Source organism: Diadema setosum, chromosome 5, assembly GCF_964275005.1.
Source record: "Diadema setosum chromosome 5, eeDiaSeto1, whole genome shotgun sequence".
Lineage (NCBI taxonomy): Eukaryota > Metazoa > Echinodermata > Echinoidea > Diadematoida > Diadematidae > Diadema > Diadema setosum.
In genome coordinates, this window is record NC_092689.1 from 34,924,574 (window position 1) to 34,946,515 (window position 21,942).

General features: G+C 39.1%; 2 protein-coding genes across 2 annotated transcripts in view; both read left to right on the forward strand.

Annotated features, from left to right (window-relative positions):
• LOC140228875 (prosaposin-like) overlaps positions 1-19,338 on the forward strand; it is an 81,012-nt gene extending 61,674 nt beyond the window's left edge. Inside the window, exons 12-20 of the mRNA XM_072309144.1 lie at positions 287-382; positions 1,059-1,178; positions 1,888-1,956; positions 3,462-3,551; positions 4,146-4,265; positions 4,825-4,899; positions 16,018-16,104; positions 17,914-18,057; positions 19,273-19,338. Coding sequence (XP_072165245.1) covers positions 287-382; positions 1,059-1,178; positions 1,888-1,956; positions 3,462-3,551; positions 4,146-4,265; positions 4,825-4,899; positions 16,018-16,104; positions 17,914-18,057; positions 19,273-19,338 — 867 coding nt within the window. The remainder of the gene's footprint in view (positions 1-286; positions 383-1,058; positions 1,179-1,887; positions 1,957-3,461; positions 3,552-4,145; positions 4,266-4,824; positions 4,900-16,017; positions 16,105-17,913; positions 18,058-19,272) is intronic.
• LOC140228395 (prosaposin-like) lies at positions 7,573-12,203 on the forward strand. Its single transcript, XM_072308614.1, has 8 exons — positions 7,573-7,602; positions 8,334-8,453; positions 8,982-9,047; positions 9,428-9,511; positions 10,052-10,171; positions 11,013-11,078; positions 11,449-11,535; positions 12,075-12,203. Exons 1-8 carry the CDS (start codon positions 7,573-7,575, stop codon positions 12,201-12,203), a joined length of 702 nt encoding a protein of 233 aa, XP_072164715.1.
• Positions 19,339-21,942: the final 2,604 nt, after the last annotated feature.

Below are 21,942 nucleotides of genomic sequence, written 5' to 3' on the forward strand. Positions count from 1 at the left end.
TTAGATTACATCATAGGCAATGTGTGTGCCAATTTTCGTCGCGATCGCGCGGTCGACGGCTGAGATCTGGAGGGGGGGCCTGGGAGGCCCCCCCCGCCGTATCATCTACCTAAATAGCCCGGCCTAGTTAGGGTTAACAACCTTACTTGGCCCAAGTGTTTATGCACATGCCTGGCTCCAACCCAGGCTATAACAAAAGACTGTAACATCATCACATCTGTACTCCAGTTTTGTGTTTAGAAAAATATGTGCTTTTTGAAAGAGCATCGTCTATGTCTTCCCGAAGGTTTCAAAGATGCGTCCATCCCTTGGCGATGATTGTGTGGACTGCGAGGCACTCATCAAGGATATTGACGGCATGCTGATGAACCAGACGGTGCAGGTGAGACGTACATTTGACTGAAGCACGCCTTCGTCCCATCCTTGTCCCTTCCCTTTTACTCATCATGCCTCATTGCTTCTTGCTCAGGCATGCTCAACTGTTGTCAAAGGCCTTCTCCTTTTCAATAAGTTATTGCAAGGAAAGGGACCAGTGCCCTATTTCATAAAGGTATTCATAAAGTTACACACAACTTTACCAACGACTGGAATATGGCAAGCCAAGTGGGTTTCCTAATCATTGTTAATTTCAATAGGCTGAAATTAGCAGATGACAATGATTATTCTAATTATAATCATAATCATTTTAACACAAGATTTTAGTTGAAAGTGTATTTTTGCCCGAATGTAGATGAAATATTGACATACAGTAGTACTTTGTTAAAACGTAAAGGGAAAAAAAAAAAATGGGCACACATATTGGCGCTTCATATTCCTGTGGTTCATAAAGTCATGTGCAATTTTACTAACATCGTTATGAAACAGGGCCCAGGGTGTGATCATGTGAGCTTAAGTCAATCCACTAGCCAGAGCCAAGCCGGGGCTTGACTCTCTAGTCTTTGAGTCAGGAGTATGACTGTGACCTGTAGGAAGTTCTGTGTGTGATGGATGGACATTTTGCCATCAGTTGTGGGTTTTTGTGAAAATTCTTACTCATGAAATATTCTCATTGCACCCAGAACATGATCATACAAGAGCTGGATGACCTGTGCGAGCAGCTTGGGACATTCTCGGCGCAGTGCAAGAGCTACGTCGACCAGTACGCCGAGCTGGTCTTTGACACCATCGCGTCTTTTCTGGTGAGTGTGTCTGCACATTGTCTGTACGCCTTAAATGCCCTAGGAATGCTCTGTGTGATAATCTACGATGGAATGCAGCAAAATGGTAGTATATATTGATGATGATGATGATGTCTTCATACTCTAGGTACATGTACAATGTATATTGCCCTGTGGAATGCAGAGCCTTTTTGTGGTCATTGTGGAAAGTGTTGATATTGAAACATTTAGAGGCCACTAAACACCACACGACTTTGCCACAATTCAATAGTCGTACAATCTTGAGACCAGAAGTCTGTAATGTCACCACCCTTGCCAGTCAGAAGTCACTCAACACAACTCAGTTGTAGAGATCTGACATGATGTATTTTGAGTTGTGGACACATAGCTAATCATGCTAGAGCATAAAGGTAGTACAGTGGTAAGTCTGTCTGTGTAGCCTGATAACATCGTGTGCGATATCGAGTCACGCGACTGGTCGTATGACCGGTCGTATGACCGAGCTTGCCTCTACAGTCGTGCAACCGGTTGGATTTTGTAGTGCATGGTGGGCTTAAGACAAATGTGAAAAAAAATTTGCCTCAAATGACAGAGAATTCTGTTTTTTTATCAGTACATGATTTCATTTAATAGTGTTATATGCATTTATCGTAAAAGCCATATATTTATTTTGCTGTTCCTTGGTGCTATTGTTAATGCTCATGTATGATGTGTGGTAATGCGATTTCAGGATCCCGACCAAGTGTGCCAGACCATCGGATTCTGCCAGTCCAGGATTTGGAATAAGCTCAGTCAAAAGGTAACACACTCTGTGTGAAAGATGTGGTAATGGTTTGATTTGAATTGAATGAGATTAACCCTATTCTAACTGGGGGTCAAATTGACCCCCCCCCCCTCGACGTTTCGCGCCACGATTCCGCAACGCGCAAAGATTTTGCCGCATCGTTTCATGACTTTTTTCATTGAAGTCTCCCGCATATTTTGAGACCAAATATGCGACGTCCGGGTACACCATTCTGAAGTTATGCAATGTTTTGCATATGCATGTCAACCCGAAAACTGCTCAAATTCATGATTTCGTGTGCAAATCCAATGCAAACTGTGTTTTTTTGTTTAATTGATATAAATTAGATTATTTCAACTTTTAACCATTGAAATAAATCAATTCTAATGTAGATAAGCTTGAAAAAGTGCCTCCAACAAATTTTGGCAAAAAAACAATACATAAAAGATCGAAAAAACAATAAGATACATAAGAAATTAACAAAACAATAAAAAACAAAAGAAAATAATTTTGATTGCACTATTTTTTACAAGAAAATTGTTTGATGTGTCTTGAGGAACTCTGACACAAAAATTTAATAATCCTTCAGTCTTTTTGATGGAGTTATAGGTGAAAATATGATTTCATGCGTTAATTTGCATAATTAATTTATTAAAAAATATGAAATCAACATTTTTCTATTGTATGACCATGTAATCTTGTAGTTGACATCCAGCTCTATGTTCAGGCAAAATTGTGCGGCGATCGTGCGATCGGCGGCCAAGATCTGATGGGGGGGTCAAATTGACCCCCCCCCCCCCCCCCCAGTAAAAACTTGGTCTCAAATAGCCCAGTTAGAATAGGGTTAAACTCTGTATTTCCATCAAACATTAATTTGTTTCAACCTTGAAATGAAAAGAAATCTATAACTTTTTTTTTTTTTTTTTTTTGGTAACCATTGCACACCAACAGTGAAGTGAACAGTACCTTGTTGATTTAAGAGATATTTAGAAAGAGTAGCTTTCTTCTCTATGCTCTGGCCGTGGTTGACAGTTACCATAGCAACAAGTCTTAGCTAATGGCTGAATTTTTTTTTTTCTTTTTATCTGCTGCCATTACTGTGATGTGCAACTTTCATTGCATGTGAAAGTGCCTCATGAAACAGACAGCAGATGATGCATGTGATATTAAACATAATTGGTATTAGGGGTATATTGTCTTCCAGTTTAAATATCAGTTGTTTTGATGTGATGGCGTAAATGAGTCGAATCACTGGGAATCTCAACTGTGGCTGAGCCAAATGCACCAAGTAGCATTTTGTACATGGATACACATATACATGCACATAAGACTGCAAGTGTTGTATTTATATACACGTAGCTCCCTTTCATCACCAGTCGATGAAGTGCTGTAAGCATTTTTATGAAGTGTTGACTTTCCCATTCCATTATCAATAGGACGTTAACATGAAATTTACCTCTGTCTGTCTGTCTGTCTCTCTGTCTGCCTGTCTGTCTGTCTGTCTCATTTCTCTTGTGCAGTTGCACTCTAAGGCCCCAGGTGACACATGCTCAGACTGTGAGGCTTTCATCAAGGACATAGATGGGCTGCTCACAAACACAACAGTGCAGGTATGCAGCAATGCTGAGAGAAAAAATTGTTTGTTTTTTTCTTGGAGTTACGTCAGTACCAAATCTGAACCCCCTTCATAAAAGATTTATTAAAGGATAGTACCATTTGGCTGGAACGGCAAGTTTCCATAGCAACAGTCAATCAGAGAGCTGGATTCCTGTCATTACCATGACCATTGTCATTCCAGCAAGAGTTGCCATCATATGAACTTTTTTAAAAAATGAAATGGGGCCCAGGAGTCTCATCCCAGATAAACTGGTTACAACGAAGTAGAACCTATGGTCGCAACGTTATCCTGTATATGTAGTTTTATTGTTTATTTGTTCGGCTATAAAAAAATTTCAATATAACGAAAGAAAAGTGCTGGTCTAAAGGATTTTGTCATAACGGGAGTCCACTGTACAGTATCTTGATGGCAACAGCTTAAAATGTGAGAAGACCCAAGCACATGAAAGATAAGGCCATCCACATAATGTTTTTAGTTTTGCTTTTTGTTTTTTTGTTCAATACAATCCTCTCCCCTTTGTTGTAGGCAGCAGTCTCCATACCTGTTTTCGTGTATCAATTGCGTTTTGATTGATTTCTTCCTGCAGCATATCATCATAGAAGAGCTGGATGCCTTCTGCAGTCAGCTCGGTTCTTTCGCCGCCCAGTGCAAGAGCTACGTCGACGACTTTGCCCCGCTCGTCTTCAGCGAACTCGCAACGCTTCTGGTGAGCCAGTTTGTTACAATAGACCGCCTCGATTACTGATTCCATCCGTGAAATGATTGGCGGGGTGTTTGAAAGCTGTTTTGGGTATCTCAGACTGCGGCTGTTGTTAACCCTGCGTGTGCCTATGTTAGGTGTGCATTCAGTGGTCCTCCAAACTAGACCAAGTTGTAAACTCGGTCTTTAAACTCTGCAAATGATGGTAACTGCCATAGCAACACTATTCCACAGCCATTCAAAGCAAAAAAACAAACAAACAAACAAACAACAAAAACAAAAAACACAGATGATTACTAATGATTACAGTTACCATTATTAATGGTAAAGTTAGCATAGCTGTATGCAAATGGAGCCCTGAAATATATCATTGTCTATTGCAGTTTATAGTTTGTTCCAATGTAGTATGCCTCACAATGTTATACCCTCAATGTAGGTGAACTCAAAGAGGTTCAGCTATGTTCATGTCAGTATATTCTACTTCCGCTATATTTTTACAGCAGTCAGTCTGTGAAGGTCTCACAATGTTTGTATTCTAATTTTGTTTGCCCTGACTGAAACGCAGGATCCCCAGACAGTGTGTCAAGGCATTGGATTCTGCTCTTCGACAACCTCACTCCCACGACGAATGCCGTTCAAGGTAAGGAATGGGTTGTGATGCTGTGTCAAAATATTTTCCAGGGGTGGGGGATGTGAGATCCTCTGTTACAGGATTGCTTTAGTAAATGTCTCTATTATGTCTCAGAACCCCCCCCCCCCCCCCATCCCTTTGCTGCCTATTAGATGACTTTGTACTGACACCAACTGCTGGAATTGGTTTAATTTGTTTTCTCCTTTGTTTCCCATTGGTAATTGATAGCGTTTCTTCTTCTTCTTTGCCAAAGATTGCTGTGGCACTGTGCTAAAATAATGCTTTTCGACTATTTTCACATGATTACTAGGTACAGGCAATTTGCTGGCTACCATATTTCGGGGACAGGCTTGACTTTTTTTTCTTTTTTCTTAGCAGGAGCAGCGTTGTCGACAGAATCATCCGAAATATCTGTCTGTACTACATCTTTGCATTTCAGTCTTTCTTCTAGTTAGTTCTGATGTAGGTAGTAAAAACAGGGAATGTATACTTGCTGTAGGTTGTACAGCAATTTGAGTATTTCCATGTCATGTGATTGCAGTTTCCGCAGGGTCCGTCTAAGCAGTGTACAGATTGCGGGAAGTTCTTCACGGACGTTCTGTCCAAACTCAACGACCCCACCGTTCAAGTAAATATAAGTTCAGATTAAAGTCAGCTTTTCATCCGCCGGCGTGCATTCTCCCTCCGCGAGAAAGACAGTCACCCCGCCGACCGATAATAATCGACATTTCATTCATTCTGAACAGGTCAAACATGCCACGCATTAAACGATGATCAACCATTACATTGCAGTGTGTGACATCAAGTGTCATTCATTCCACACAAGACCTGCATAACCAGTGACACATCCAGTGGCGGATCCAGGCGGGGGTGCACCGGATGCGCGCCCCCTTTTTTTTTGTTCAAAGAAAAGAAACAAAAAGGAAAACATGGGGGCACATGCACCCCCTTTAATTTTGTTAAGGCACCCCCTATTAACGTAATTCCTGGATCTGCCCCTGCACGTCTGTTCTGTGCTGTCGACTTGGCGCATGTTGAAATTGCGCAATCTAGTATTTGAGAGCGGTTCATTGAATGCTTCACTGCAGGCCAGCCTGCATTGTAAAATCAAGTGATCAGCTCTGATGCTAGCCCAACATTGTGCATTGCCAAGTGTACAAAGCTACATATACGATGAATTTTTTGAATGTTTTATGTATCAGTTGGGAGCCCCGTTTGACTCACCCCTTTGTCTTTTGGAGCCTTTGTGTGCATCAGTCCTGTGCCAAAAGGAAGCTGACAATTGTAAATCCTGGAACCAAGAAGGTGGGGGGCCACTTTGGGGAAAAAATATGAATAATGGAAACAAACTGAGGAAAATGCAAAGCAAAAAACAAAAAGACCCATGACTTTTGAGAGTTCTGCCTTGAGGTGCTTCGCGACAAATTGGGGTGGGGATGTGAAGGCAGCTCATCACAAAGAAGACATGATTTTGTCAAGAAGATAATCACTATGTATGCATTCATCAAATTGCCATACTGACGGAGTGAGCAGCAATGACTGCAGTTGGAGACAGCGGAATGAAGCACAATGAAAATCTAGAATTGAACGTTTTAAAGCTTCCTCCATACACTTACATTCAGTGTGATGCATTCATAGCGAGTCCCAAGACATTGTGCTGATTGCAGGAGTGACAAAGAGTCTTTGTTTAGATCTGTGTTCAGTGCAATGCAAATAGTGCATCTGAAATGTGCGTTCATTGTAAAATGTGCGCATTTGAGGGTAGCACATGTTTTGTGTATATTTGTGAATATTTAGAAGTTTGAATGTGTTTTTGCATGTGTTTGTTTGTGACTTCAGCTCTTGAACTTGAACTGTCTTCATAAGCATCTTATGTATCCATACATCTCTGGCCTGATGAGGTACAATATACAATGTACCACTGTACAAAATGTGCTTCCAACTCGACATGCTCTTCCCCTGCTTTGTGTATGAGCGCATTCATCGCTGAGGTGACAAGGCCTTATATCTGAAATTTGGGTGAAAATTACTTTTTTTTAAATATAAATGGTTGAATAATGGGTTAAGTGATGTCCTGTTCAAATCCCAACTGTCTTACCCCCAAAATGAAGCCACCATGGCATGTCAAAGGAAAAGCTATCCCATTTGCAATAGTGCTTTGGCTGCCATATTTTTTGGCTCTCCTGAACATTTGACATTTTGTAGATACGAGGTCTTGTCGCCCCAGTGACGATATTTTGTGAGGAGGCGTGACATGGCTTTTTCTGGTCTAGTGTGATATACTCATTTCAGCTTGTAATGTAACCAGCATGCAAAATGATGATGTGTACACAAAGGTTGTGGTAATAATCTTGATGACGATGATGATGGCAAAGATTACGATGATGATGACAAAGATGATGATGTTGATGATGATGACGATGATGACAACGACAATGATGACAATGATCTTGATGATGGTGATGATGGTGATGATGATGATGATGATGATGACGATGACGATGATGATGACAATGATTGAAATGCTGACTATGATTTTGCAGTGATAGTTTGTGGTACATACGTATCTATCATGTATTGTAAGGAGACAAGCCACAGCGCACATTGCATTCCACTGCCGTCCAGCAGCCCTTTCATCGGCAAACATGACGCATAATCCTCTTGTGTGTTTGTCGTCATACCATGCCGTATCCGGGGAAAGACATCGATAAGGTAAGCCCTTCCCTCAAGTAACTCATTCATTCTTGTGCATGCTTCTGTCACATTGAAGTAAGTTGTACAAACATTCCACACACACACACACACACACACACACACACACACCCACAACCATAGGTGTCTAAAAGTTCTTTACACGCCATTCATGGCTATTAAGATTATATCAGTCCCATTTATTTATCTCCCACGATGATTGATTTCATGGATTTGCATAATTCCATTCATATTCAGGCCCGTATATGATATGTACCTAATCCTCCTCCAAAATGCCATGTACCCTTTACACAGTATTAATTTGAATTTGTTAAAATTTCAGAGTCATTTTGAAGTTGAAAAAAAGAAGAAATAATAAGTGACAGAAGTAACTTGATAAAAGAATATTATATGTTTTTGATGATGTACCTGTACTGCCTGAGATATTACATAGAGAAATATAGAAAATATGGTACATGTATATGTACAATTTAGTGCAGGGTGACACTAAACTTAGTGTCCATCTGAACAGGACCCATAACTTTATACAAACAAGGAATTTAGCATTGCTCTTGATCAGAATAGGAATAATGACTTACTTGATTAGCATGTCTTACGATTCACTTTCATGGTTGTAGTAGTTGCATGATCTGTTGCACATTTTCCATGGTATACGATAAGTGGCAGTGTTCTGTGCCCTCTATGGTTGTATGCTCAGTATGTCTGATATGCTTTGTCTCTTCGCTTTTCAGACTGACATTGTGAATGCCGTGGAACAGGTGTGCAGTCTGATGGGCGACAGTGCAGACATGTGCAGGGATTACGTAGACCAGTACGGATACCAGGTCGTCCAGTTCATCATCTCATCACTGGTGAGTTTGACGGTGGATGCAGTCTGAAGGCGAAAGAAACAATATGATGCTGGAATGTGAAATCAGTAATTTCATTACTTTGGGTAATATATGTTTTGTTGGTAGGACATAGTTTTTGACATTTTGCACTTGATTTTGTTATCAAGCTTGTGCACTATTGCAGATACAAAGTATGTGGTTTTAATTTGAAACACATCTTTTACAAAATTGGAGACTCATGCAAATGTTCAGATGCCCTAAACAAATAATTGAAATAGAGTAAGAAATCAGTGCAACACGGATAGTATGGTATTTGAGAAGTATGCTTATCATAACAGATCCTGTGTCGAAGAGACTATATACTTTTTGTGTGATTGACACCATCCTCGGATCGTCCGTGAACAGTGTGTTTGATGTTGTCAGGGAGATAAATTCTTGTCGGGCATTTCTACATACATAGCATTACTGATTGTTTTAGCTCCTAGCCCTTGGCATAGTGTGTACCCATGAGAATTGATCATGTGACCACCTGATCACCTGACATTTCAGGATCCCAGCACCATCTGCAATGACCTGGGCTTCTGCATGTCTGTGCATCTTCCTCGTGTCAAACAGGTAAAAGTTTCTTTCCTTGTGTAGTTAATTGGTTGCTTGCTGCAAATTTGTTGAAATCAAGAAAGGTGTGACAGAGGAAAATAATTCCATAAAGTCAGTTTTCTCACTTGACAAGTGTGCTTTGACAGACAGACAAAAAAAAAGTAAAACAGAAAAGATGTGGAATTTGTAAATTGAGTCTGGTGCATTTATGTACATTATTATTATTGTTTTATTGTGTGAAGGAACTAGATATGTACATGTGTGCATAGATCCTTGTTTTAGTGAACCAAAGGTGTAGTCTTTGTTCAAGTTGTAAGTCAGTGCTTGGATTAAACTAATGGGTTTCATATTGTCTTCTTTCTTTTCTCATCATGTTCTTTATTTCTTTTCAACCGTAGGTTACAGGACCTTCAAAGCAGTGCACTGACTGTGGAAAGTTCTTTACAGATGTGATTTCCAAGCTGAATGATCCAAGTGTGCAGGTATATTTGTGGCTGTCTGCATTTTTTTTTTTTTTTTGTACATACCTCTTTTTATTTGTTGTTGTAAAGTTTGGTTAAAGTCTCTATATGAAATCATATTTGTGCAACCTTCAGGGGAAAGACAAGAAACAACTGAGAAGAAAAGTTGAATTGAAGGGTTTTTGCTTTCAAACACAAAGACATCTATTTGCATATATACATTAAGCTTTGCTGAATTTGATGCTTTCTAATTTGCTGAATGGACAGACAGAAGAGCTGATAACTGAGCATCAGCACATTGGTATCTGCTCAAAGGTGCAACAAGATAAGTCATTTTGCAGATTACTTAATGTGTATTCTGTTACAAAATCACTACTTTATGGATACACATGACATGAATGCATGCATATTTCAGCTTGGCTACCTGATATTTTCATAGGAGAGTGCATCAGTTTATATATTATACAAAGGCAAAGATAGTAATATAAGAGCTCAAGAATCAGTTGGTTCCTATCCAGTTGTGCAGTCCCTGGCACCATATTTTGATGTTATTTGCTTCAGAGTGACATAGTGAATGCCGTGGAACAGGTGTGCAGTCTGATGGGCGACAGTGCAGACATGTGCCGGGATTACGTAGACCAGTACGGATACCAGGTCATCCAGTTCATCGTCTCATCACTGGTGAGTTTGACGATGGATGCAGTCTGAAGGCGAAAGAAACAATAAGACGAAGGAATGTGCAATCAATGATTACATTACTGTGTATATTATATTTCTTTCAGCTAGGGCGTGGTTTCAGGTGTTGTGCATTTGATTTTGTTTGTCATGTTTGTGCACTCATTAAGTGACAAAGTGAGGTGGTTTAATTTTCTACACATCATCGGTAAAATTGAAGAGTCGTGCAGTTGCGGTCATTTTCCATCTATGTCCAGCAAACTCAACATGACTTGTTATGAAATATGCAGCTTTTTTTCTGTCAGTACTCTAATGGACATTGCTGACCAAACAGGAAGCAAGTGGGTTGCTCACTAGCTACTGAAAAGAACCGTATCTTTGGGAGTTTTCAGTGATGTATTGTCCTGTTATGTCTGTGAAGCAGTGACCAAAGTAGATACTGCTGAACAATTTGAAGCAGACATGAGTAAAAGTGAGCCTTCTTGAATAGTTAAGTAATCATTACATTTTGGCAGACTTGTGACAGTATTGAGATGCCCTAAGCAAATTTGAATGAAGGAATGATGAATCATGGGTAGTCTTTGGATCAGTATTTGAGAAGTATATCCATTCTGGATCCTGTTTCACTGAATTAGGCTCCATACTTGCTGCCTATGACACCATCCTTGGATTGTCAATTAGCAGTGTGCTAGATGTTGCCGGGGAGATTAGCGTGCTAGATGTCGCTGGGGAGGGAAATTCTTGTGAGACATTCCCACGTGCACTGATTGCTTTAGTTCTTAGCCCTGGGCATTGTGTGTACCCATGTGAGTTAATCATGTGACCACCTGATCACCTGACATTTCAGGATCCCAGCACCATCTGCAATGACCTCGGCTTCTGCATGTCCGTGCATCTTCCTCGTGTCAATCAGGTAAAAGTTTCTTTCCTTGTACAGTTATTTGATTGCTTGCTGCAAATTTGATGAAATGTCAAAGGAAAATAATTCCATAAAGTCAGTTTTCTCTCTTGACAAATCTGATTTGACAGTCAAAAAAAAGTAAAGAAAAGGAGAAGATTTTGAATAAGTGATTTGTGACTAGTGCATATATGTGTTTTGTTTTGTTTTGTTTTGTTTTTTTCCAGAGAAGACACTGCAAGTATGCATAAACCCTTGGTTGAAGAAATCATGTGTAGTCTTGAATCAGGTTGTGAATCAGGGCTGCAATTAAACAAATAGGCCTTATCTTGGGTTTGTTTTTTGTTTTTTTCTCTCTCTCTCTCTTTATTCTTTTAAACTGTAGAAGGTAATGGGACCTTCAAAGCAGTGCACTGACTGTGGAAAGTTCTTTACAGATGTGATTTCCAAGCTGAATGATCCAAATGTGCAGGTATATTTTGTGTTCATCTACTTTTTTGGTATGTGCGTCTGTTTTCTTTAATTCTTATTAAAGCCTCTCTACATGTAATCTCCTTTGTTTATCCTTCAGTTGAAAAACAGGATACAGGTATGCAGAAAATTGAGAAATTAGCAGACTAGAATGACTAGAATGTTGGTATAGTGAGGTTTTAAAATGCAAACGTGTGTAAGCTTCCCTGGTTAATCTGATTGCCTTGATTAGGTGAATTAGCAGACAAGAGAACCAATACTTGAGCATTTACGTATTGGCATATACTTAAATGTGGGATAACAGTTAAATAAGATTTAATAATTTCTATTTTCAAATTACGTATGTATTATATTATGAAATCACTACTTAATAGATTTGCATGCGTGGATACATAATATTTTCATGGGAGGGTGAATCAGTATACATATGTGATGGGATAAATTGATTCAAAGTCAGCGATAAAAGTTCTTCAAGTTCCGTTTCTTCAAAGTCAGTTGTATAGTCCTTAGCACCATGTTTGGTGTTTATACTTGCTTCAGGGTGCCATAGTGAATGCCGTGGAACAGGTGTGCAGTCTGATGGGCGACAGTGCAGACATGTGCCGGGATTACGTAGACCAGTACGGATACCAGGTCGTTCAGTTCATTGTCTCCTCACTGGTGAGCTGAGATTGGGACTTTTTTTGCTTTTGCTGGTTTTCAGTTTTGCAAATCTTGTGAATTAGATACAACAACAACACAAAATAAGGCAAGGTGGAATGCAATTAACGATCTGTCATGTAACTTACTGTACATCATGCAATGCTCGCATCACCTTTTTTTCAATTTTTGATCAAATTAAGAATAAAGCAGAAGAGTTTTCAGTGAAGTAGAGAGCCTTGAAGACACTAGTACATGTATATGCCTTACCGGATTCAAGCTACCTTGAGGAGAGCTTGATTAGAGCACAACAATTTTCAAGGGTGTGGGAAAATAGTAAGAGATTAAAAAAAAACAAAATCATGGCAAATAGCATGAGATATGAGAAATCATTTCTTAGTGATTTGTTGTTATTGTTGTTCTGTCATAATTTGGAAGACTGGTCTTTTATCAATCATTCGATCATAAGGCTCTTTTTGACTTCATAATTTACATAACTAGTATGAATAATCTCACATGATTTTTGTTTGACTGTATCAGACTTCATTTGAGTATGTGGTAGCTCACATGCAATAAATTCTTACAATTCATTATTTTGAATGGGTATATTTATAAAGGTTTATTGTGTGCATGATGTGTGTGTGTCTGGATAATTTGTATGATTGTGAGACCTGAGATTGGATTAAAGTGAAAGTTCGTCATGAATAAGTGAAAAGTCACGGCAGTTTTCAGAGTTGTCATGTAACATCATTGAGCTGAAATTGGTGATTTATACCATGAAATTATGTACAGTTTGGGGCCTTGCATCCTCACACATATATTACACTATGACCGAAAATAACAGTGTATTAACGGCATCTGTGCATTTACCACACCCCCTTAATTTTTGACCATCGGGGGAGGAAAAACAAAGACAGACATACGGCCAGGATGTTGGTTGAATTGAGTGAAATGTTTGGGGGTGAAAGTGTGTTGATTTTTTTTTGCCATAAAAAGAGAAGGAAATATACAGTAGAATGCCTAACGAAAAGGAAATTATTTTGAACATTGAACATTTTCTGCACTCTTTATGCAAACATTCAGTAGGTTTTGGCTGTGTAGTGTAATGGTTTATAAACTTCACCCTAATTTATACCTATTTATAAAGCACAAATAAAAAGTGCAGTGTAATTCACTGTTATTTACGGTAACTACCTTTCACATCAAGTTGATTATTAAACTTGTAAAATCCAGGAGCCGACAATCAGAACCGTCAAGTTGAATTGGGGTGATATTCAAACCTGTCATAGTTATGTGTGCATCAGAGAGAGCATAAAACTGTCTTGTATTTTCATATTTGTTGACATTATTCTAGGATCCAAGTACCATATGCAATGACCTAGGCTTCTGCATGTCCTCATCGCTATGGAAACAGGCAAGTTTTCTTTTGTTTTGCTTTTTTCCGGGGGACGCCCAAAGGACGAGAGCTGCTTTGAGGGCCCACACAGCAGCAGCCCCTGCAAGCTACATCTCACATCGACGCACTCATTGCGAGTCATTCACACCGCCGTGCATATATCTATAAAGCGGCATATTGACATGCATTTGCTCATGTTCATCGTAATTTATGCGCATCAATTACGTGTCTGCAGTTTACTTTATGACAGTGATGTGCTCTTCACTTGGTATGACATGTCCATTTGCCTTAATGTCTTCCTTTTATAATGATGTTTCATGGATATCGACCTTGTAATCTGTGTCATACAAATGTGCACATGGAGGCATTTTTCTAAAGATTTTGACTTGGAGAAATGATTAAACTGTGAAATGAATTGTCACTCGATGCAAAATAATCATGGGTGAGTGTAGTCTCTCAACTATGCATCAATAAGTCAACTCGTCTTTGATACACATATCGTGTGAGTGTGTATGCGTGTGTGATTGCTTTGCATCATACTGTATCACCCTATATTTATACTTGTGTATATGTGTATGTGTGTGTGTGTGTGTGTGTGTGTGTGAACATTTGTTTGTGTATGTTTGTGTGTGCATATTCTACATGGAAGCAGTCATGTTTATGTCATGTTCTCTTTGTCAGTTGTTTTTTTCATATCAAGGATCACTCAGCTGGAGAACTTTAATACCATGTTTCTCCTCAGGGTTGATATTCAGAGCTTTCTGCATCACCATTTTCATTTAACTTTCTGCAAATCATTACAAAAATATATCATTGTAAATGATGTTTGAGTGATTATCCACAAAAAACTTGTAAGTATGTATGTTGAAACATAATTGCTTTTGTAAATATTGATTGGAAATATGCTCTAAAATTGTAAATAGTGAAATCCATATTACTTACTTGTATCGTGAAAGACTGCAACTTGTCTGCTTGTTATTTGCTGGTTCTTTTTCCAAGCTATAAATTTGTTTTACTTTTAAATATTTTGTGATTTGATGATACTATATTACTATGGTACCAGAAGGGTGTTAAAACTGCACAGTCTGTAGAGTTCAGATCTCTCCTCTCGACAGACAGTGTGATAGAGGTGGCCGTGACTTTGAGTATATGATATATGTACCCCATTATTTGCATTGGTAATTGATCGTGAATCCATTCATATGTACCTCCCCTCACCCACCGTACCCCAGCATATCTTCCAACTGAGGTTGACTACATATACTGTGCAAGTGCATAGACATATCCAATTTTTGAATGACAATATATGTTCATCTGTCTCTGTCTCTCTGTGTTGTTTTTTTTTTCCCTTCCTCAAAGGACATACTGTGATTTCACCACTTACCACAAATGATCACTCATCATTAACTCTAACTGATGTGCATTGTTTTAAATCTCCCGAAGGAAAATTCTCATCATTTAATTGGCAAGGACCTTTTCTGTAAAAAGTTTATCAGACTGGTACGACTAGTACCCGAATTCTTTCCTTTTGTTATTTGTTTGGTTTTTTTTTTTCTGTTTGTAAAGTGTTTATTCCCTCTGGGATGGCATATAGCATGCATACATGCGCACCATTGTTATCAAAGAGGAGATTTTTGTTGTATAACTCTCCATTCCTTCCAGTTCTCTCCTTCCAGTAAGGAGCTAGCTGCAGCATAAGTACCTGAACTTCTCTCCAGTTCATTCATTCAAGATGCCACTTGCCACACTATCAACGCCACAGGCATTATATACGTAGACATGACTTCCAGTGTGCCTTGCCATTGTTTTTTTTAATGTGTGCCTTATTTGTTTTATGATTTTCTGTTGTCCATGATAAAGTCATGTCATACTCTCATGTGTTTCTTGCATCTTACAATATATATATATATTTTTTAATCTAATAAAAACACATATATCTCAGCATAAAGTGAATGATATAGGTGGTATTATTCAGTAAAGTGTATTGAAACCACATTTTTTGGAATCACGGCTTTGACTCTGAAACTCACCAATGTAAAGCACCTTTGTCGACAATGTCAAATTTGCAGTCTTACAAAAAATGGAATTGTTAAAGAACAATGAGAAAAGAGAGGAATTGGATAATTCATGCTTTGAAAGAGTTTGGAGGGAACAATCGGTTAATCAATTTTAGTCGCCATCCTCACTCGTAGTGATTGTTCAGACCGTTGATCTGCTGATGAATGAAACTTTGCCTGCAAGCCTATGCTTTTATGCAATTCCAGCAGAAAACCTTTTTCCTCATTGTATCACCAGAGACTTAAAAAAAAAAGTGAAATTGAAATAGAGGCTAGTTTATGCCAGCATGACCTCTTTGCTCCTGTAATGTAGTATGCACAAGATTTTAACGGCATCTGCAATCATATGAAGTAACACTTTGTGTGGCCTTCTACGTTTCATTGCCTGTAGGTTTTCAAGGCAGACCCAGCTCTCTGCAGCGACTGCAAAAATTTAATCACTGATGTGGATGGGATGCTCAGCAACCAGACAGTTCAGGTAAATTATAACAATTGGGCTGAAAGTGTCTGAAATATTTCTCTGTTTTAGCTGCAGTTGTACTATAAACACTTATTTATAAAGTGCACCCCAGCTTTAGGCATTGTTTAAAAAAAAAAGGAGAAAGAACAAGGACACAGGAACTTGCATTTGTGTATGAGGTGCATGCCCAACTTTCAATATTTTTTTCTGGACAAAAATGGTGTGCATTATAGTTTATACAGGAGTGTTTATGGGGGGTTTTGTGGTATCTCTATTAACATTTACCGATTTTAAGCTATTTCTGGAAGGAAAATAAAATGAAACCCCCTCTTCATATGAGTTCTATTTTGGCCTTATGCCATTGTCTATTTTTGGTTACAAAATTATCAAATCTCTTAATAAAATCACGAGATTTATTACTGATCTTTTATTAAATCAGGAACACATCTAAGAAAAATTAAATGTGACGTCATCTCAATTGACAACCTTCTATGCTTCTATTTAAATTTTGTGTAGAGTTAAAGGGATGGTACAGTACTGGTGAAGATGAGAATTGGGCTTTTAACTTTTAGCGAGATACCAAGAAAACAATCATGATATAGTACAAAGCATACCATTTGAAGAGGAATTCAAAGTTTATTTGATGAAAATTAGGTTTGGAATGACTAAAGCATCAAAAAACAAAGTGAAACAAAGCGATTGTAATAAAGTGTGGACCCACACTTTATTACAATCGCTCTTTTTTGGATATCTCAGCCATTTCAAAACCAATTTTCATCAAATAAATTTTGAATTCCTCATTGAATTACGCTCTTTCATATTTCATAAGAGGTTTCTCATTATCTCACCAAAAAATGTTAGAAACCTGAAATTAGGTCTCAACCAAAACTGTACGATCCCTTGAACAAAATAAACCAGCTCAATGTTGTCTACTTCTAGTATTGGGCATGCAGTAAAAATTTAGAGTTGCCAATTTAGTGAGGCTAGATGAGTATTTCTATGGCAAATTACCCTGGGACTTAAAGGGGAAGGCTAGTAACTGATCAGTGGGAATCAGTGGAAATACTGGGAGTTGGATTGTTCCAATCCTTATGGGATTCATTCAAGAGTTCATTGTATATCTATTGTTGTGTGAAAATGATTTGCTTCAGAATGGTCTCATATTCAAGTAATGTGCAGTTTAATGCTTCCAGGTTAGCGTCCCTGGTCAGTGACGGAGCATTAATCTGCACATTACTTGAATATGAGACCGTTCTGAAGCAAATCATTTTCACACAACAATAGATATACAAGAACTCTTGAATGAATCCCATTAGGATTGGAACAATCATATCCCAGCATTTCCACTGATTCCCACTGATCAGTTACTAGCCTTCCCCTTTAATTTATCCATACAATGTGTATCATGGTAATTAACCCCCGAAGGCGATTACCCCCCTCCCCCCCCCCCCCCCCCCCCAGCTGAATACTGTTTAGTGATAAGGTTAGAGTAAAGATTAGGGTTAGATTTAGGGTTAGAGTTTGGGTTTAGGGAGGGTATTCGGTTCAGGATTAAAGGGTTAGGGTTAGGGTCAGGGGAAGGGTCCGGGGTAATTGCCCAGGATGTAATTGCTCTAGACTCGATCAAGAATACCAGGAAGAGGAAGAACTAGAGTGCTGTGCTGAAATGTATATTAAGAGTCGCTTGATATAGAATGGCATGCATATTTGTGTACCGTAATGATAATAGGAAAAGAGTACAGCCACATGAAGTGTTCTGGCTACTTCTCAAACTCTGTGATTGTTTATATATGTTTGTTTTCATTTTCTTGTGGTAAACTCTTACAGCAAATGATCCTGGCAGAGCTTCAGACCTTCTGCCAGTATGCAGGATCGTACCAGTTGGAATGCAAACTCCTCATCCAGACTTACGGACCCACTGTCTTCCAGTACCTAGAGACCGCCCTGGTGAGTCAGTACATCTACAGGGATGTGAGAGTCCAGAGTTTCATCTGATTTCAGATCTTTGATTTCTCTACCCCAAAACATGCTTTTCAGACTTTTTGGCAATTCAGATGCATTGAAATTTTCACAGTTTAATGCACTTCAGACCTTTTTTGATATGAGTTCCAGATTTTTCAAATTTTTTTTTCTTTTTTTCTGTAAGTACTCTCATATGCCTGGCATGTAAAACTCTCTACCCCAGCAAAATTCCAATCAATCCCTGCAGAAAAAAGCTTGAGTTTTATTCTCGGTCCTATGTATTAAAAATGGAACATCAATGTCGGACCTCATCATTCTCCACTGATGGGATAAAGATAGCTGAATATATTCTAAAAAATATGTGTACATGGTAGCATGGAGTTCATGAGTATACCAGAGCAGGAGACCACAACTCACTAATCCAAAAAAGTTAGTGAATTGAGTCGAGCTAGACGTACAAGCATGTAGGTCCTACGGAGGAGAGTTTTCATTTTGGCCTTAGTATATTTGCAATCATATTGTCAGGAATTTTTACAGGAGGTACAGCATCACGGATAAGCTGAACAGACAGAGTTCCTGAAGTGTTTCCTGATTTTAACTATGAATCACTTAAATTCCATGCTCAGTGACTCATTTGTATGATTCGATGTGATTTTCGCCATAAAAGCAGAATTTTGTAGTTCCTCGTATCTCTTGTTTAAAACTGTGACTTGAAAACTTTTTGTGAGTGGTTGAAGGGAAAAAAAAAAGGTTACTGTAAAAGTGGATATTTTTGCGCGACTGATTTTTTTGCGCTCGGCCGGGTAAGAAGAGTTTCACGTATCTTTAATTCTGCGTAATCAAGACAAAATATACTGGAACATGTGGCAAGCAAAAATATTCATGTGTTTTATTTTCGTGCTTGTGTGTGGTTGTGCGAAAACCACGAAAATTTCAACACCGCAAAAATTTCCACTTTTACAGTAACAAATACAATGGTTAAATGCATGTTTTCAGTGTAGGTATGTAATAGCAGAGTTTTGAGATTGTGTTAACAAATCAGCGTTACATGAATCCTAATATCTTGAAGTTAAATATGGGGACAAGACTGCCTGCTGATCTTCATTTGATTGAACTTAAATTCTCCGAAGATATTTGTTGTGGACAATACCTCATTATTTCACGAAGTCCCAGATTTAGCCATTTTGTGACGCTGTCTCATGTTTTTTTTTTAAAATATTCCAGAATCCCGACACAGTCTGTACCGAGATTGGATTCTGCACCTCTGACGCTGCACCTGCCCAGGTATGAGCCTTCTATGGCATTCAGGCAATCTTCAGCTCTTGCTAAATCAGACCTATATAATAATAATAGTAGATATTTTTAGAGCACCTTTTCCACTGGATACAAAGTGCTATGAGATGCACCTATATGCACAACGGTTGACTCGTGTAGGCCCAAGTGCTGTTGCTGTTTGGTTTCATCTTCTGTGGTACAAAACTGTGTGCGTGTGGCATACCGGAATATTCCAGTGCAATTGTTGTTGTTGTCTCCAATAAGCCTGACATGTGCGGTAAAACAAGTGCCCTAGAGTTCATGATCCAAAACCTTGCCATCTTTATTTAGTAGTACTTTCATTGTTAAAATAATTTACTGTTCTCATGACATGACACAATTATTGTGTCTTGTCAATTAATGCATCACAAACTTGATGGCATGTTCATCAGGAGTTAAGGAGCAGGGGCTTTGAAACTTTTTTTAAGGGGGGGGGGGGAGGGGCTGCAGCCCAGTTGGGGGGGGGGGGGTCAAGGGTTAATGTACAATGTAAACCTGACAAGTAGCATGTAGGTTCAGGCTTGGTAAGCGCACACTGCTGTACAACTGTGTGAAACACATGCTTTCTTAGGATATTGACACTATCTATTTCCCTACCCACCCCCTTTCCCTTTCCCAACCCCCCCCCCCCCCCTCTCTGTAGCTCTCTGTGCCTGCCTCGAGTATACAGTCAGCGATCTCCCTCCTTGCTGCACAGCCTGTTCAGCCTGTTAAGGCAAACCGTCCCAAGCCGCCAGTCATGAGGGTGTCCGACGAAGATTGCGACTTATGCAAGATCGTCATGCACCTGTTTGCTGAAGTGTTTAACAACAACAAGACAGAGGTGTGTGAAAATACAAAGCGTCGCTGGCGTGACAAGACCCTTGCATCTCAAATTTTGGTGAAAATCACCGTTTTGGATTAATGGTCAGATAATCAGTCAAGTGGTGTCTTGTCCTATCCTAGCTGCTTACCACAAAAATGAAGCCACCAAGGCATGTCAGAGGGGAGGCAATCCCATTTCGTGTAATGCTTTGGCTGCCATGTTTTTTTGCTCTCCTGAACATGTGACATTTTTGAGATACAAGGTTTTGTCACCTCAACAGCGATATTCTCTCTCTCTCTGTTTTTCTCCTATCTCTCTTCCACTTTCCTCTTAGATATGTCTCTCTTATACTCTGTCATCTCTCCTTCATACGTTTCCCTTTTCTCTTTCTATCCCTCTTATTTTAATATTTATCATTTTTTGCTGTGTTTTCTTTGAAGTAGTCTTTGTTTTCACATTATGCTACAGAGATGCCAACTGTTCCTTTCTGGCAGTGTTTAGTGTTTAGTGTTCTGGCAGTGTTCAGTGCTGTCTTTTACCCCCAATACTGCAGGTTTCGTGGAAAATATTTTGTTTCTCACAATTTTATTCTACACATGTATCTACTGCAGGAAAAGTAAAAATACTGTTTTTCCACCAAAAATATGTTGTTTTATCAGCCATCAGAATATTGCACTGCCTTTTACAAGGTTGGCATCCCTGATGCTCTTACTGTTACGTGGATTTAGCATGCATACCTGTTTATATTTTTCACACATGGTGCATCAGGAGGAAATCCTGAACGATTTTGAGATGGTGTGCAATATTCTACCCGAGGCGGAGCGGCAGGAATGCAGGAATTACATCAGCACGTACGGCTTCCTCATCATAGAGCTCCTCTCCCAGTCGTTGTCCCCCGAGAATATTTGCCGCGAGCTCAGCTTCTGCTCTTCCAGCCAGTCTCTCCACGAGCCAATGAAAGGTAAACAAGTCTCCGGCACCGCCCACCGCATTTTGTTTCGGGTTTGTTTGTTTTTTTCCAGCGTGTGCAGTTTCAGAGACTCACAAGATTGACGTGTATACTGGACAGGCTACTGCAGAATAGACCGCTAGCAAAAAAGAATGAGAAGAGCAAATTCTCATGCACATATTTGTGATGCATAGAAGAAAAATTGCAAGAAATGCTCACAGCTTTGGTGATTTAAGAGACAATATTGAATGATCCGACCAGAGGGTTTGAAATGCTGCTCTGTGAAATCAGTGAAATTTTGACTTGATAATAGTGAAAATGCTGTTGATGCTGATGTTATACAAATAATGCACAGGTGAGAGTGCGTTGCTTCTCCACTAGTATCACAAACTTGAACCTGTGCATTGTTTGTTTTATAAAGTGAGTCTATGATCTATTTTTCAGTTACCTTATGGGTGAAAGCCAGTCAGCTGCACATTTGGTCGAACATGCTCAACAGCCAAGATGTCTGAAGAAATGCTTGTTCCAAACACACTGAACACAAACTTAGATATTGTTTACAGTAAATAAGTGATTGAGCATGCGCTTGTAGCTGATTGAGTGCACGCTGCTAAAAGTATGTACATTGCGACGTCAGTGAGCGTGCACTTAAGCTTTTTTGCTGCACACTTTTCACAGGCCCATGCATGTTAGTAAGAAAAAAAGAGCACACACATGACTCATTTCAGCACTTCTGATCGGCTGAATTTTTGAACCCATTTTAAAGTACCGATTATCACAATCATAATGATAATAATAGTGCTGAAATATCAGGCGTTACATATCA